Source organism: Cryptococcus neoformans, chromosome 5 (genome assembly GCF_000149385.1).
Source record: "Cryptococcus neoformans var. neoformans B-3501A chromosome 5, whole genome shotgun sequence".
Taxonomy (NCBI): Eukaryota; Fungi; Basidiomycota; class Tremellomycetes; order Tremellales; family Cryptococcaceae; genus Cryptococcus; species Cryptococcus deneoformans.
The window spans coordinates 743,441-760,726 of NC_009181.1; the positions used below are offsets into that span (position 1 = coordinate 743,441).

General features: G+C 45.8%; 6 protein-coding genes across 6 annotated transcripts; 4 read left to right on the forward strand and 2 right to left on the reverse strand.

Annotated features, from left to right (window-relative positions):
* Positions 1 to 184: 184 nt before the first annotated feature.
* CNBE2890 (hypothetical protein) lies at positions 185 to 2,052 on the forward strand (the record flags this gene model as incomplete). Its single annotated transcript, XM_770482.1, has 8 exons — positions 185 to 545; positions 600 to 607; positions 662 to 752; positions 808 to 882; positions 938 to 1,016; positions 1,073 to 1,105; positions 1,154 to 1,491; positions 1,562 to 2,052. 8 exons carry the CDS (start codon positions 185 to 187, stop codon positions 2,050 to 2,052), a joined length of 1,476 nt encoding a protein of 491 aa, XP_775575.1.
* A 277-nt stretch (positions 2,053 to 2,329) lies between these two features.
* Positions 2,330 to 4,781, reverse strand: CNBE2900 (hypothetical protein; the record flags this gene model as incomplete). The annotated part of the gene is made up of 11 exons (XM_770483.1): positions 2,330 to 2,479; positions 2,536 to 2,646; positions 2,690 to 2,869; positions 2,906 to 3,226; positions 3,306 to 3,457; positions 3,668 to 3,932; positions 3,974 to 4,023; positions 4,064 to 4,391; positions 4,448 to 4,573; positions 4,611 to 4,678; positions 4,742 to 4,781. The coding sequence occupies 11 exons, from the start codon at positions 4,779 to 4,781 to the stop codon at positions 2,330 to 2,332; spliced, it is 1,791 nt and encodes a 596-aa protein (XP_775576.1).
* A 402-nt stretch (positions 4,782 to 5,183) lies between these two features.
* Positions 5,184 to 6,431, forward strand: CNBE2910 (hypothetical protein; the record flags this gene model as incomplete). Its single annotated transcript, XM_770484.1, has 9 exons — positions 5,184 to 5,234; positions 5,441 to 5,468; positions 5,536 to 5,559; positions 5,613 to 5,872; positions 5,927 to 5,969; positions 6,042 to 6,079; positions 6,132 to 6,178; positions 6,229 to 6,355; positions 6,414 to 6,431. 9 exons carry the CDS (start codon positions 5,184 to 5,186, stop codon positions 6,429 to 6,431), a joined length of 636 nt encoding a protein of 211 aa, XP_775577.1.
* A 2,363-nt stretch (positions 6,432 to 8,794) lies between these two features.
* Positions 8,795 to 10,085, reverse strand: CNBE2920 (hypothetical protein; the record flags this gene model as incomplete). Its single annotated transcript, XM_770485.1, has 4 exons — positions 8,795 to 8,903; positions 8,965 to 9,187; positions 9,249 to 9,883; positions 9,934 to 10,085. 4 exons carry the CDS (start codon positions 10,083 to 10,085, stop codon positions 8,795 to 8,797), a joined length of 1,119 nt encoding a protein of 372 aa, XP_775578.1.
* An 859-nt stretch (positions 10,086 to 10,944) lies between these two features.
* CNBE2930 (hypothetical protein) lies at positions 10,945 to 13,387 on the forward strand (the record flags this gene model as incomplete). The annotated part of the gene is made up of 11 exons (XM_770486.1): positions 10,945 to 10,986; positions 11,052 to 11,091; positions 11,242 to 11,424; positions 11,482 to 11,586; positions 11,652 to 11,780; positions 11,836 to 11,858; positions 11,923 to 12,130; positions 12,219 to 12,413; positions 12,517 to 12,920; positions 12,989 to 13,077; positions 13,168 to 13,387. 11 exons carry the CDS (start codon positions 10,945 to 10,947, stop codon positions 13,385 to 13,387), a joined length of 1,638 nt encoding a protein of 545 aa, XP_775579.1.
* Positions 13,388 to 13,687: 300 nt separating this feature from the next.
* On the forward strand, positions 13,688 to 15,578 carry CNBE2940 (hypothetical protein; the record flags this gene model as incomplete). The annotated part of the gene is made up of 8 exons (XM_770487.1): positions 13,688 to 13,955; positions 14,143 to 14,242; positions 14,295 to 14,331; positions 14,445 to 14,583; positions 14,636 to 14,765; positions 14,845 to 15,036; positions 15,134 to 15,219; positions 15,433 to 15,578. 8 exons carry the CDS (start codon positions 13,688 to 13,690, stop codon positions 15,576 to 15,578), a joined length of 1,098 nt encoding a protein of 365 aa, XP_775580.1.
* Positions 15,579 to 17,286: the final 1,708 nt, after the last annotated feature.

Below are 17,286 nucleotides of genomic sequence, written 5' to 3' on the forward strand. Positions count from 1 at the left end.
GGTCACTGTGATAAATAACTAAATTTTGTTGCTTTTATGATCGATCTTACTTTTTATATATCTTCTCCACGGCTAAAAAATAAAAAAGAACCCTTCAACACTGGTCTGACTATTGAGTCTAGCTGTGATTTCCAGCACAGCAGATACTGTCATTCACCACTTTGTTCCGCTTGATCGCACGCGGATGAGGAAATTATTCAGATCAATTCGCCTATTTCCTAGACCATACTTGCAGCCTTCCGGTTCTGTTTTTCCCATATCTTCAATGAAAATGGCGCCTGGAACAACCCGTGGTGCCTCACCAGTCATAGACTCTGAGCATCAGAGCAAACGTCCCAGATTGAAAGCAGAGGACACTCAAATACCGAATCCCTCGGGCATTGAGGTCCAAGGCTCGTCCAGCGACTGTAACCATTCTATCATGTCAGAAGATGATTTGATCGAAGAGCAAATGCGCCTTCCTATAGAATACGTCAGGTCATATGATAATGAAATCAATTATAAGAACAAACTTGTTTTGGCTCCTATGGTCAGAACTGGAAGCTGTGAGTATACACACCTTTTGAAATTGTCATCAGTGTTAATGAATTATTTTTAAGTGCCGATGGTTGGTATTATTCTTCGCTAGGCGTCGGCAGACACTAAGCGCTTCATTGATTAGCGCCTTCTATCGTTGTATTACGGAGCTGGTTTGGTATGGTCACCAGAAGTAGTGGATAGGGCCATCATTGGGGCCGAACGAAGTGTAGACCGTGGGTTCTGTCGTTCTTCTTATGTTTTGGGACCCCATTAATGGATGTGCTATAGCTGCAACGGGCGTTATCACTTACCATAAAGGTCAAGGCCCAATTTTCTCTACGCATCCAGCAGAAAAGCCTTTTCGTAAGTGTTTCAAGCCTTCTGGCATCGGCTGGCCTAAGCTAAATGGTGTATTTAGTCATTTTTCAAATCGGTTCTTCTAACCCCGAGCTTGCAGTAAAGGCCGCGCAGACTGTGCAGCAGGATGTCGCTGGAATGTGAGACGATATCACGTTCCGTGATGCTCGCTGTTGACATTGCTAACGTACGTCAGCGACTTGAACTGTGGGTGCCCCAAACCTTTTTCGTGAGTAACTTTCCATGCAGTCTATTCAATTAGTTAACTTTTGCTCAGAACGCATGCGGGAATGGGAGCGGCTCTTTTGTCCACGCCAGAGCTTCTTCTCGATATACTGCGCGCCCTTCTCGACAGCATCCCTCTTCCAATTTCATGTAAAATTCGGCTTCTTCCTACTCAGCCCTCGACTCTTTACCTTGCATCTCGTATCCTTCGTACAGGAGTCCGTAATTTAACTGTCCATTGTCGGACCCGTCAAATGCGGCCTGGGGAGCGTGCTCTTTGGGAGCGACTAAGCAGCATCGTCGAACTGGGGAAAAGAAGAGGTATATCTGTGATTTGTAACGGCGATGGGGAAGGTTGGTCTAATTGGGACAGGATCAGAAATGAAACTGGTATGTGTGCATCATGTGCCTATTCCACGTTTAGTCAGCAATCTCTTTCTAAAGAACTAATTGTCTACAGGCGCCGACTCGGTGATGCTCGCGAGGTCCGCTGAACGAAACCCCTCTGTATTTCTTCCTTCAGGTCCCTTGAACACAGTTACCGACATTATTCCGAAACTGCTCGCTCTTAGTGATTACCTTAAAAACCCTTGGGGAAACACCAAATTTCTCCTCATGCAATTCAAACCATCACCACCTCCTTTATCCAGTATGTCAAAGGCTGAGAGGAAGCGAATTGCAGATATCTTTTCCCAGAGCAAGAGCACTCAAGAGGCCGCTGTCGGACTAGGTATATCTTTAGTCGATGGAGACCGATTGTTCAGAGAGATACAAAGAAAGATCAATGTGGACACCAATCGCAACATTTGGCAGGCGAGAGCTGAAATGAAGCTAAATAATGCAGGCGATGTAGAAGGAAAGGAGGCGATAGAGGAGGAAGCAATAGTAGATGGTTTTGAAGTCGGCGTTGGTCCTGCACAAGAACAAAAAATGACAGCATGCCGTAGTTAACTCATATGCAATTGTTACTCTTCATCGCTTCATTTATTATACCACACTCACATGAGCCAACGAACAAACTGATCTGACTGATAGTTTTTTTCTGGTGCAATTGTGCAGATAGATTGTCCTGAATCAAGCATATGAGATTACGTTGATGATCCTCAACATTACATTCAGCAACAACTGTCAAAATATGTGATGTGGACAGCTGCTTTACTGCCAGCTTTCATGGCACGTTCATTGTCTATTTTTCCCTCCTGTTCTTCCGCCGCCCATCAGTGATCGGTCACTCGTTCGATGTAACAGTATCAGGAGCTAGCAGCAGCATAATCCATCGGCCCTTTCGATCATTCGTGTTCAAGTCCCACATCAGATTTCGTTCCGTCCCAATTTCATTAATCAGTCGAATATTGTGTTCCAGTGCTAGTCGTAAGGACTGAGAAGTCGCATTGAGTAAGGTACTTAATCTGTCTAATAATTGTAACGACTTACAACAATGTGATTTGCCGTCCTCAGATTACGCGACTGTTGCAGTAGCAAATCGTCGAGAGATTCTCGCGCCTTGCTGAAAAGTTTGGTAACCTCCTTCAATCCGCAAGAGTCCTACAAAATTTAGCAGGATGTCTGCGAAGCTCGAAGCACTCACTTGTTTTCTATCCAATCGTCTGCGCTGTGAGATCCACTTTTCATATTTAGGAGTCAAGCCAACATCTGTAACTGAATCCCCAGATACATGGATGGCATATAAAAGATGCTTATGACGAAGAGCAAATCGAGGTTTTGATAAAATAGAGTCGTCAAATGGCAAAGGCACTAAAACCAAAAGCTAAATTATAAGCTGGACTAATCATATCACACTCACAATTTGCATAGCGGTCCCTATGTAGGTCCAGACTTGAGCCCAAATTGCTTTAAAAGACGACGAAGAGATATGCGCAGATGCTCGAGTAACTGCGACCTCTGATATCCACCACCAGACTTCTCTTTCTTCCGAAAAATGAATTAGATTCAATTCAATCGCTGATAATGCTGCTTCAAGCAAACAATCTAGTCGAAAAACCTCCAGTACCGAAACCAGTATAGGGGAGAACTCATGTTGAGAAGAGAGACGACTGCCCATCATCATCCGATGTTGCCATTGTGTTGAAAGAGAAATCAAGCTCCGACGCTGGCGTGGTGGATTCTGGAGAGGCATAATCAGATCCATCATTATATCCTAAGAAATCCTTAGCTCAATTCAGCGACTTATAGAAAGGGCATACCTTTGTTATCAGAGCTCGCCACATTTTGAGTTGTTGCATGTTGGGGCCATCAATCATATCATCAAGCGTATCTAGCACCTTCACAACTTCGTTTCTATCACCACATTCGTACAATATGGCCTCTTTAGCTAGACGATCGATATTGCGGTGACCTTGATGCGAGTCATAACAGAAAGCCGTGAATCTACTCTACACGCAATCAGCCAAGTTGGCCACTGTCTTCGCATATCTCACCTGGATCAACGACCGGACGATTGGCAATCTCTCTCTATCATTCAGGGTCATTCCCCAAAAAAAAGCCTATTGGTTAGCCACTAGGATTTTGCTTTCGCTTACCTTCCATTGTATCCAGTCTCCTGTACCCAGGAGACGCTCGACGTGCAAAAGTTCTTCTGTCATGTTAATCATGCATTCCCAAGACTGTTTAAATGTCGGTTGCCGGAATTCGGGTAGCGGCATACATTGACGTAAGTAAGAAGGTATTTTTGGGTCAAAACCTAATCTTGTAATTTCGGAAGGCTGGATGGCTGATGGGCTAGTATCTTGAGCTGTCAGTCGCATGACCAACAGAGTTTGCTCCAGGCTGATATCGACCGATGCGGCGCAATCGAGATATCGAAGATAGTTCTGTTTTGTAAGTAAGCTTCAAGGTGACTCATATCACTCACTCTCCGAAAAACCAATCGGTTTATCAGTTGCTCGCCAAAAGAATCTAGCGCTGCTGTGGTCAGCCACTGATGGCTTGTAATAGGACATACAGTCTGCTTTCACGTTTTCTAACCACGCGAGGGCCTCATTTGCAAATTCGACTATAGTTTCGACATCGTCGTTCACTTTGACTGGTAGCCCATAGTGATCCAACCAGCAATCTTCTCCTTCTACGGTATTTCCCTTGGAGAGTTCTGTATATACCAGATCAATGGTTTTGCAATAAAGTAACAGGTAGGCGCGTAATATCTGAGATGAAAACACGTCTTCCTGCGTTGATTGTTTTGGCTCGAATGATGGATCCATCAAATACAAGTTATGATAGTAGAGGCAAGTGTAAACAGACTGGCAGAGTGTTGCCCCTCGATACCACGATATCTAAACCGATAAATTCCGTTAATGAAGTGCCATAAGAATTGGGAATATTACTTCACTTCAAGGGCTGTCATCTTATCCATGATCCAACAAAGTTCTTCGGGTGTGAGAGGGTCTTCAGGCCGAAACATGTATGGCGATTTAAAGTTGCTAAGGATGCCAGTGTCCATTTTAGGATCCAGCAGCTTATGCTGTTAGTTGATATAACATAAAAAAACTCACTTGGATAGCTTTCATGGCATCCATCATCGTGAGGGCCGAAGGCTTGACTAACTCGCCCCATAACAGACCTACATCATTTACCAATATGAGCCTCAGTACACGTTAATAAATACACAATGTGAGATGCTAACCATCGCACTCCTCTAAAAACCACTGAGTGATATCTTGCATGATCCTGATGGAAGAAACCTCGACCCCAAGTGCAATTAGGAGGTGCTTGGGAACTTTATGGGCGACGAAACTCGGGTTTCTAGGTTATGATATTTGGATATCCGCGTGCGTCCCAACAAATAATTAATGTAAATGTAAATGTAACCTCGTCATTTAGTAGTCAGGGCATCGATTGTGGAAGGAGCTCAATCACGTGACTAGAGAACTTGGAGAATTTGAGAAAAATGAGAAAAATAAAATTAAGGACGCACCACACAATTCGATAACTGCTGTGTTGAACTGGTTGTCGGTGCTCTTTCGTTCTTACGTCCATTTCAACCCATCTCAGCTCGTAGACGCCTTATAACGTCCAACACGATTTTCAAGACCTCCACCAATATCGAACCAGAAAAAGCTGTTAAAATGGAGAACACTGCTACCTTCAAAATGGTTTTGTGCGGTGACGGTGGAACTGTACGTGCTTATTTTTTTATCCTTCATTCTCCCCATGCTGTTTGATGGTTTGCTAACTTGAATTCCAGGGTATGTAATGTCCTTCTATTTACTTGTCACGATCGCTGCTTCATATTTTGTGCCTGACTGTGTCATGAATTTCAGGGAAGGTATGTGCGAGCGTTGTTGTGTTGGCAAGATTACTGCTGATTTTCAAAAACGCGTAGACCACCTTTGTCAAACGTCATTTGACCGGTAAGTGACACGCCATCTAGAAATGCCCATGATTATTGATCCCTAACTCATCAATAATATATTCTAGGCGAGTTCGAAAAGAAGTACATTGGTAAGCGTTAAATGGCTGTTTCAAGCGTACGACTCGTACTGACGCTTTATCAGCCACTCTCGGTGTCGAAGTCCATCCCCTTACTTTCCACACCAACTTCGGCACTATCTGCTTCAACGTTTGGGACACTGCGGGTCAAGAAAAGTTTGGAGGTCTTCGTGATGGTTATTACATTCAAGGGCAATGTGGTATCATCATGTTTGACGTCACTTCTCGTATTACTTACAAGAATGTTCCTAACTGGCACCGAGACCTCGAACGAGTGTGCGAAAACATTCCTATTGTCCTCTGTGGCAACAAGGTTGATGTCAAGGTAAGACGCTACTTACCCTTTTGTTTTAGGAGTGTCACTGAACATGCCGTGCAGGAGAGGAAAGTCAAGACTGGTAATGTGACTTTCCACCGCAAGAGTGAGCACTGTTTCAGCGGGCACATATCTATGTTGTCAGCCAAACGTAAAGTCACTAACGCCAGCATTTCAGAGAACCTTCAGTACTTCGAAATCTCGGCGAAGTCTAACGTGAGTGCCTAATGTTCCCAATAGATAGGCTCAGTCTCACATTGCATGCCAGTACAACTTTGAGAAACCTTTCCTTTGGCTTGCCAGAAAGCTTGTTGGGTGAGTTTCAAGACTTTGATTCAAACACGATTATTTGCTGACACAGTTAGCAACCAATCTCTCGAGTTTGTGGCTGCTCCTGCTCTTGCGCCTCCTGAGGTTCAAGTTGACCAGGCGCTCATTGCCAAGTATGAAGAGGAGCTTAAGGCTGCTGCCAACGCCCCTTTGCCCGATGAGGTTAGTTTTTCAATGTGTTTAATGAGAAGATTCATCTGTTAACTCTTGCTGCAAACAGGATGACGCCGATCTTTAGATGGCTACATTGTCAAATAATGACTTGGTAGTAATGATGCATGCCAATGATGTTGATTAATTAATAATACGACAGGGCTTTTCGCGTTTGATGCCAACAATGCACAGCTAACATGTAGTCTCCGATGAATATCTTTGCCTTGCAATTTTGGCGCTAGCTTACTGTGATGCCTGTTGCCTGTAAGCTGATACATGTTTATCTACAAGGGAATGGCGATCCATGCTACTTATACCATGGTATTGAATTTTGTTTTTGACCGGAAAGAGTCTGAACAGGCGTGAGGATGACTTGGCCCAGGACATGGGTGTCACTACACTTGCCGATGGATGTGTTGTGGTGTTAATCTAAAATCGAATAAAAATCAATTATAACTCAAGCCTATCAAAAGACATTTCAGCGAGTGGATTGAGTTCCTTGAGTACCTGAACGTAACGCGCAAGTGCCAGTTTCACTTTGAGTGAGTAATGCAGAGGCAGAACAGCAGAATTAAAACTGCTGTGGTGGAGGCAGGCAGCCGGCGAAGAATTGTGGTTTTACAAACATCATGTCTTGTTGTATTAATATTTCTACGTCATCACTTGTATTCTAATAACCCGCCGACGCGTTGTAGGGAAATACCCAGGGCTTCTATTGGTTAAACGATCCAGTTGGTTCCGTTCCGCTGCCGCCCACAGCAGATAACAAGTATATCGATTCCTTGGTATCAATTCTACGGAATACAAAGCCTTCCTAGGTTTGGCTGTTGCTGGTCAATCTACCTAGTAATGATACTGACAATAGGTCGTTAGGTTGTGTAGTGGTATAATTGAACTCGGGTCTCATGTCGAGCTGTTGTTGTGTGTTGTGCGTGTGGCCAAACGCCTGAGGGGAAACGGGGCTCTTCTTTACGAGTCGGAAGAAGAAGATCGTATAGAGAGATAACATGAATTGAGATTGGATGCCTACGTTGCGTCCCTCCAACAGGGCCTGTTGTCAAGCCGCACTAAACGGCACTTCTGCCCAGCAAGCCAAAACCACACCTCTACCCTAACGGTCCGCTTTCCCTCAATGCGATGGTCGGCAACGAAAGCGTCGGCGAGAGTGAGTTTGAATGGGAAGATATGGTACCTTGTTCCACGTTCGTCGCCCAGGCCGAAGAGGAAATGAAGGTAAGGGAGGATTTATGGACTGAGACTGTAAATCAGTTCGTTACAGAGAAAACGCAAAGCAGCAAACCCGAGAAAGCCGTGCCGGAAGGATTGTGTGGACCAACAAAACATCAGTACAGACTTATTCAGTATCTACTCCCGACACAAGCGCATTATCGACTAAAGAGATATATCTCCTGGAACACCCCGAAAGAGGTGCTTAGTGCACTTTCTCCAATGCTGTCTTTATCGAAAGAGATAGTCGTAAGTCTCAGCTAACTCGGTTAGTACTGAAACTTCTGCTAAATGCATTTTGTCTCCCTACAGACTGGTCAATGCCATTCTGAAACTGTATCCGCAATCCCATTCGCCTTCTAGCCCGCGGCTTGATAGCCGTCTCTCCCAATGCGCCCAAGACAGTAATCTTTATTTTCTCTACAAACGACCCGTGCCTCCAGCATTACCACCGAGGAGGAGTACCATTTTCAATGAACTAGAATAATATGGCACATGAGCGTTTTGATCCTGTCGGCCACACCATATCATTGGACATACCTTGTGCAGCCAATAAGCTAAAAAGCTTGGATGTAACCACTCCCTATGATAAGCACATCGGCTTCCTTTGGAAGTTCAACTGTGGGGCAATGACTCCATGTTCACGAAGAGATGACTGGACTCTGCTCCTTCGATCCAGAAGGATTCGATAGGATCATCTATCGGAAGACCACTGTAACTACACTGTTTATTCGAGTAAGCTTGAATTAGCCAATGGAAAGAACGCATGAAATGATAGATCAGCGTATTTACACGCAAAGGTGTGAGTGATTAGTGTGGTCGAATGCCAATCAAATTTCGTTTCATCGGTCGATTCCGTCTCACTCCGTCTGTCAGTGGAAAAGTTATCATATGTGTCGCTACCCGTTCTCTTTGTCCTGAAGAGGGGCCTTATTACATTTCCATATTGAGTAGGTGCTCCCATTTAGGTGCTTCCATTGCTCAGCTATCTCCTTGCATAACACAACCACAACACCAGGCCATTGGCTGGAAGGCATATAAGGTACAAAGATACGTTATCTGATCTGGGCATTCACATGATAGGCTCAAATTGCTAGCACTGGATCTGACGCACTACTTCCCATCGGCTTTACAAGAGTTTCCTTAATTTGCGTCGCTAATCAGCCGGTTCCACCAACTCGTCGATGTATCAATATGCCATGGATAATTATCGGATTGCATTCACTCCCCATCCGTTACTTTGCATACAGCGATACCTCTCCTTTGCCATGTATAGCTCACCCAAACGCCAATCTCGTCAGTTTCGGCCGTCGGAGTTACCGTAGGATATCTAAATGATGAGAGATAAGCTTGTATTTTGCAGCTATTGACGATCGATTGCACAGACTTACGAGAACTCTGATTTACCATCGTTCACGATCCCAGTCTCAAGCGCTATAACCCTCTGGAAACTTGCTGGCGGTGCTTGATCCTCCAAAGTGCACCAAGGAGACCACGTTTCGCCATCATCAAAGCTCACTTTCAGTACTAGGGGCGTTCGAGGACCCCAGTTCTTGTATACGTCATTGACGGCGGCCACCAGCCGACCATCTCTAAGACGGGTAACGCACTGACCTACAAACAAAGTCCCGATGAGTACGGGACAATCAAAATAAGACGTACGCAGACCGCTCACCTGAATTGTTGTTTGGCAAATCTGTTGCATAACCTGGTGTCCATGTTCTTCCGTAATCTTCTGAATCTGCACGAACGATTCTTCCGATAGAGCTCCGACACATCATGTGTACGTGTCCTGGTTTATCAGCAGATTCCCATAAGGACGGTTGGATGATTCCTTCTCCGGGGAAAGATCCTCCTTCAACACCTCTATCTGCTGGTAGCTTGATGAACTCGGCTTTGACCCACCTCTCACCCTGCTTGAATGTATCTCCTTCCTTGGGGGTGGGAGCTATATCTGCGAATGCGTCCCATAAACCCTTTCCTCCCTCTAGCGTGACTTCTTTACTTGCGCCCGAAAGCCAGTCACCATTGGACAAAACAATTGGAGGGTTCTTTTGAGGACCTCTCCCACCACTGTGATCTCCAGGTACCAGCTCTCGAGGCTCTGTCCATGTATTTCCCCCATCGATAGTCTCTATTACATATGTCTTCCAGGTCGGGATAGGAGTTCCCGTCTTATAGAAGACGTAGAGATGTCCTGGAGCACCTTTCGGATCCGGAAGAAAAGATACTGGATTCCAGTGTACGATATCGCCGCTTCCTGCGATGACACGGGGTGGGGTCCAGCATCCATTTGTGCACTTTGAGAACCTAGAGATGCATCATCAACACCAAGTTAATGGATGTCAGTGAAAGCCTACCATATTTTCACGTCTGAAGTACCCTCTTTTGTTCCACCAAACCATGTCACGTACTCCACCCCACAGGCAGCCTGTATGGTGGAACAATGCACTTCGGGTTGCCTTGGATCGTCTTTGAACAGGTACTCTCGTTGTATTTTAGGTGTGGTCATGGTTGAAATTTGCTGAGTTCGGGTCAAGATTGATGTTTACACCGAAACAAGTTATGGCTAAGTATGTTCTGAGGACAGGAGGGACATCGGGATCGTTGCCGAAAAAGCTATGAAGGATGTGTTAGACACTTGAGGTCTTCGTCGTGCAAAGCTTTGAGAGCTATGTGGGATCCCAGCACATAACGCCAAGCAACATCTGATTGCAAGCTTCTCGGGCTTCTCTCTTCTCATGAATACACAATTGAGTTACGGCTAATATCGGGAGAGTGCCGAATATGGAACTCTACAGTTACACCACTTCTGTGTGGCAGGCAATTCGGACCTTTTCAAGGGTTTATTTAGGTCAGATGATCAAACTCTTTTCTTTTCCTACGACTGCTTTCGGGATGCAGCCGATCCCTTTTCATCCTCTGACCACATGCACTAGTTTAGGCATAATAGGAGAGGGCGCAAAAGTCAGCTTCTGCTTTGAACCGTTCCTCTTCACACTTAAGATTTCCGAATCCGAAGATCTGCTGTGTCCCCTTTTCGCAGAGGTTGCATTTTTCCCGCTCTTATTACTTCATTGATTGAAATAATAATTAAATAGTGTATGAATCTCTTGACCGATCCTCACTTGAAATACCAGCCTTAGAGACCAAGAATACCAATATCGGGTACAACCGACTCTGTCCGATTTTGAGTTGCCTTTCCTCCACTTCGCTGTCAGCCGGAGGACCACTTATCGCCCGTTTTGTGCGACTTATTTGAAGGGTGTAGGATTGAAACCAACCCCACAACCCCATATTATTTAAAGCAGCCCCACGGGTCTCCATAATCACTGTTTACATTCGTAACTGACAATAGAAGCAACTACGTTATGGGGTTCCATATCATTGAAGATCGTCCAACGCCACCAGCAGTGAGTATCGACAACTCTAGTGTACTAAAAGTTTAGACGCTGATTTATCTTTCAATCTACTTTAGGTGTACAACTGGCGGGTATACATGATGGGATGCTGCATTGGTAGGTGACTCTTTCAACGTTGTGCCGGAGAAAAGGGAGACCGAAGGGAGAGGAGCCAAAAATCGCGACTCTGAGCCTTTAGACCTCTTTTTCCATCGTTTCCCTTCATTTTTCTCATTTTGAGAGCTCCAGCTAACGATATGTATACAGCTTTCGGTGCTCTGACATTCGGATATGATGCCGCTTTTATTGGGACCACTATCACGAGGCCCGGCTTTACAGCTGCATTTGGGATAGATGAAATGTCAGCCTCGGAGAAGATCAACAATTCTGCCAACTTGACTAGTTCATTTACCGCTGCTTGTTTCTTTGGAGCGGTTTTTGCTTGGCCTAGTGAGTAGATCTGTACTGCCCCAGAAATGCCGAGGAGTCTAACAATGACCATGCTAGTGATGGAGGCTTGGGGACGACGACCGGCCTTACAAGTGTCCGCGGCTATATTCAACATCGGAGCCATTGTAATGACTGCCGCCACTCATCAGCTTTCCATGATATGTGAGCCCCATCACCTTCTAGGGCCGCAGTACGAATCACATGGTACTGATTGAGGTCTAACGTAGATGCTGGACGAGTTTTGACTGGCCTTGGCGTTGGCATTATTACTGCCGTTGTTCCCTCCTTCCTCGCGGAACTGTCGCCCCCTCCTATTCGAGGTGTCTTGACGGGTCTTTTTGAGATTGCGTATCAAAGTGAGTCATCAATCGAGGAGTGAATAAACTATTAGGTTAATCGTTTGGTACTCAGTTGGTAATCTGGTCGGATTCTGGGTGTGTGACTGCATTCCAAACTAAATGACAGAAAAGCTTGACTGACACGTGTCGACCTTGTTAGATCAACTACGGCGTTACGCATACCATCGATCTTAATTCTAGTAACTCCTATCGGATTCCCATTGCTGTGCAGCTCATCCCTGGTGGGCTGTTCGCAATTGGCTGCATGTTCTTCAAAGAGTCACCTATGCTTTTGATCAAACGTGGCAGAGAAGCGGAGGCAATTGCAAATCTTGAATGGCTAAGAATGCTGCCTGGTGATCATTTGTGTGAGTAATACTCGGCGACACCTGGCCCATTGTTTCACCGCCATCTTCCTACCTTGCACCGCTGACTGGGCCCTATGGCCAACTATAGATATCCAAGAAGAGCTCAGAATGATTCACACACGAATTGAAGAGGAGAACAAAGTAGCTGGGGGAGAAGGAAAGGGTATCAAAAATTACTTCGTGGGCTGCATACGGGAAATGAAGGTCCCTTCAATCCGCCATCGTTTTGCCCTCGTCCTAGGTATGATGTTCCTTCAAAACTTCTCAGGAGCCATCACCATCAGTAAGCTACTTCTAATTCCCTCCTCCTGATCTTGATGATCCCTTTCCTTTCAATCTTACTTCTGTCAGTCTCGATGTTGAGCTGACGATTTATAATTGTATAGATTACTATTCCCCTAGTATATTCAAAGCCATCGGTCTTACGGACGTTACCCTTTGGACTGGTATCTATGGTGTTTTCAAGGCCAGCGGTGCCATTCTCTTCTTCATGTTCGGTATTGACAGATTCGGTCGTCGAAACCCTTGGATGCTCTCTGCAGCCTGTTGTGGTCTATGTCTCATCTATCTAGGCGCATACATCAAGGTTGGTCATCCGGGTACTGCCGAAGTCCTTTCCGAATCGACCAAGAAAGGCGGAAATGCCGCCACAGCCATCATCATGCTCTATGCTCTCTTCTGGTCTTTCGGTGGTAACGGATTGCCTTGGATCGTATCTGCTGAGATCTTCCCTGTGAGATTAAGATCTTTGGCAGGTTCTTGGGCCGGTGTCAACCAATGGTTAGCTTCAGTGAGTATGATGGCTTTAATGTGTTCTAGTAGCTACCTATATGTTTGGCTGACGATGTGATCCTCCAGTTCGCTGCGACTCAAGCGTTTCCCAAAATGTTGTCAAAGATGGATTGGGGAGTCTTCATCTTCTTTGCTGGTATATGTGCAGCAACTGTGTATGTCACATCATCATGGGCATTCCTTGCAACTGGAATGGTTCCTTATCAGCGAGTCTGTCTCTTACTGACATGACAATGCCTCTGTAGCATCTTCACCTTCATCTGGATCCCGGAAACCAAAGGTATCCCAATCGAATCTATGGATTTACTTTTCGGTGGACCAACGAGGCATATGCAATGGCGACAAAAGAGAGCCTACCCTCCTGACGGTGTCCCTGCTCTTACTATCGATTTGCCGCACCATGTTGAGACTCCATATGATGGGAAGAAGGAAGCCGATGATTTCATTGAGCACAATTCAGTTTGAGGATCGACTGGGCACGCAGACAAATGAAAGCTTATTGGAGAGGGTTCGTTTATCCAAGAATGATAGCCGCATAGCGAGGGATTTCAAATCGCACTATCTATAGCTTACAATATAATCAAATCGGTTTCTTTCCTTCCTGGATGTATATATACTTTTTTTGTGATATCGTTATCTTGATGCTCCGATTTATGCTTGATTACAGGAACACATATCTACTACATTTGCCGCATGCTTACATGAAAGATAGCTTCTTACAATTAAGTTATACAAAGACCAAAGACAGCAGGATGTAGAGTCCAAATGTTTCATCCATCTCTTCTTGTGGGAGGACCTGGCAGTTATGATTGTCCTATTTTTCGAACTTCTGAGTGGATAATTGAGCCATCCTTTTGGATCCAGCCCTTTGCTGTAAGGATACAGAGGAAGGAGGGTAGGAGGAAGAGAAGGAGAAAGACGAGAGGAAGACTGGGAAGTAGTTTTAGGGTGCCACCAAGGAGAGAAAGAGAGAAGAAAAAAGGAGAGAGGACGAGAAGGAGGACCGTGCGGAGAGGCGTTAGGGAAGAAGGAGGTACGAGTGTAGGATGTAGGAAAGTGTGAGAAAGATTAGCTAGCTTGTACAGCTAGAAAAAATGAAAGATTGATATAAAAGACGACATAATAGCCTTTCGTTCGAGTAGGCGCGTACTAGAAAAATGCATAGCCCCAATCGCGCGTGGCTCCCCTTTGCTTCCGTTTTTTTACCCAGACTGTCCCAGACACCCGAGACTATATAGACCGCAGATCCTTTTGGATTTCTCTCTTCTTACCCATCTGTCCAGAAGAGAGCTTTTATGTTGCGGTCTTTCGGTGTATCTGGTGGGTATTTTTCTTAATTGCTTCCTTCCCCTTCTGACCAATCACAAAACAGGCTTAGATTATTTCTTATTGACTTCTCGGCTGCCCAGGTAGGTTGCTGCATCCAGAAGAGAGCCTTTTACATTGCGGTCTTTCAGTGTGTCTGGCTTAGATAGATTATTTACTGACTTCTCTTCCCCGTCATTTCCACATGCACACATAGACCGTCCGCTGGTCTCCTGCCTTGCTGATCATATTCAGTACAGCTATTGTCTCTCTCGCTCTTCCGGAAGACTTGCAGGAGCTGCTGGGCTCTATTAGGCATGGTGGACTGAAGGATTCAGAGTATGCCTTCCCTGGCTGTAAGTATCTCATGCACCTACCCTACTGAATCACTGATTGATGGTTGTTCAGACACCAATTACGCGATATCCTCTCCCCTCAATCACCACAATACCCTCCTGCCAAATATCATAGACAAGGTATTTGGCATATTGGCCACTCAACACAGCCTTTCATCTGTCGACAGTTTGCGTGGCATGGTGTCAGTGTACACACTGGCTTAGGGAACCGCTTACATCTTCGGCTGTGCATGCTGCAGTCCAAGCTGAGTGGACAAGGAGGTCCACTGAGGAGGTAGCGATGGCTAACAGGGTGCAGGAGAGTCACACCCAAGGCAACAAAAGCAATAGAAGGGCTAAGCCGAGGGAATGGACTGAGAATGGTGCAGTATCCATAAAGTGCCTAGTCACAATACCAGAGACTGCTCTCTCAGGAAGTTCAACAATAACCACAGTCAGTCAGGTCAGGCTAGGGTGGGTACCAGTGAATTTGCTAAGGCAGAAGAGCTGGCATCTACCTTCCATGCTGTAGCAGCAACTACAACCTGTTTCCATGACAACACCTTCATAGTGGACTCAGGGGCTTCACACCACATGGTCAGCAACAAAGACTTACTTCGCAACTATTGGCCACCAACAACTGTCAGAAGTGTAAAGGTTGGTAATGGCACTATCCTTCTGATTGCTGGTGTAACAAGCCTGGAGGGTTGTCCACTAGGGCAGTGAAAAAAAAAACTGCATATAAAGGGCTGAAAAAGGAGAGCAACAGCTGAACTGGAATATGGACAGCAAGGCAGGCAAACAGCCAACAGTCTACATGTGCATGTGCAAAGGGCTGGGCAGAGGAGCCAATAAATAAATCTACACCAGACACACCAGAAGACTGCAACAAAAGGAGGGCTCTCTTCTGGATGAATGGGGAAGAAGAGAGAAATCTAGAAGGATGTGTGGTCTTATACTCTTGGTGTCTGGGATGGCATGGGAAAAAAAGGGAAGCAAAGAGAAGCTGCACATGACCAGCAAGATTGGAAGAAGACTCATGTGTGGGACTAGGATCTAAAGAAAATATACATATAAACCTACAGGAAAAAAACTTTATATCATGGTGGCACATTTTCTCCTGTTGATCATGTTATCCAAGGTTTTACAGATTTCCTGCAGTCAAATTTCTGGATGATATCCAGGCCAGCAATGGGCTTGGGATGTCCTTGTGCCACACAATAGCTGTCTGCAATGATGCTGTTGTGTCCCCATCTTCAGGACATTCACTGAAGACCACCTATCGTCCATGGGCTCTGGAGAAAATTTGGCTTCATCAACAACCTCAAACGTGGTGCCTTTGGTGCCTGACTTACCTGAAGAAAAGATGGTAAATTACACCGCTCCTGTACACGATAACATGGGTGCAAATTACCAAAAGACCCCGGGCCTTAGCCACTGCCTCTTCCGGCACGGCCATTCCTGAGATCGACGAGCTCAAGTCTATTGTTGCTGGACTCCTCCGTTCCACCCAAGCTCTAGCCGATCAAGCCACCACCGGCCACGACCGTCACGTGGCCCCCTCTACACTCGGGTCCCACCCAGACAAGATCTCTCCGCCGAGGCTTGGGTCTCACTCCCACGCCGATGTGTTTGCTCTCCAGCGACACCTCCTCGCTTTGGAGACTTACTTCCACAATGCTCTGCTGCACTGGAGCCCTGGATTGACTGAACAGGCATGGAAGATTTCTGTGGCGAATACTTCGATCTCCCAATCAGGCGGCCGTTTCACCACGTGGCTTGAACTCCATGGCAAACATGCAGAGAGCTGGGAAGCATGGCAAGTTTCTTTGAAGTCCCACATTCTCGCCTGCGGCTGGGAACACAAACTCCGCCACAAATTCATGCAGCTCCGTTGTTTGGACACCACTCCTGCAGCGTTCGATGCATTTTTTCACCTTGTTATTAGTTACCAGGGTATCCTTGGCGACTTTGAGGACCCTCTCAGTGAGGTGGATGTCAGCTGCCGGCTATTGGATGGTGTCGATGCCTTGGTTACTCACCACACCAAAGCTGCCCTCCGTGTAAGGCATGCATGCCAAACACGGTCATTATGATCCCAAGGTCTGTTTCACTTCATACATAGATTTGCTGCCGCTTTTCTCTTATTTTGATTCCGTTTATTTTTGTGCACTCCTCACAGGCCTCAAAGGAATTTGCAGCAAGAAAAAGCCTCTCTTCTTTATCTTTAGAAAGAGAGCCCTTTTCCTTTGGTTGTCCGCGACCTGCTGTAGTTCTTTTGAGTGCTTGTGAGTCCCACTTCCTACTTGGAATGTGGTTTTATGCTAACTGGGCGGACTTTAGTAATTATAGCTTCGTTGACACTCTGCCCAGGTATGCTTGTAACTTCATCTTTATCTTTAGAAAGAGAGCCCTTTTCCTTTGGTTGTCCGCGACCTGATGTAGTTCTTTTGAGTGCTTTAATTATAGCTTCGTTGACACTCTGCCCAGTGATCAACAAACATATGCAAACTCATAGACCGCTTCTGCGCCCGGACAATCCAACTACCTCTTTCCTTGCCACCGACTAGACAACAGTCGTGTTCCAGCCGTCTCTCTTTCAACCAAATCAAGCCGAACTCTTCAGTGAACATCCCCCCTGGGTTGTTACACTCCTCAGCGGTGCTTCTTGGCTAGGCAATCTCGCTCCTGACCTCTTTGGCCCCGTGGTTGCTTCAGTGACAA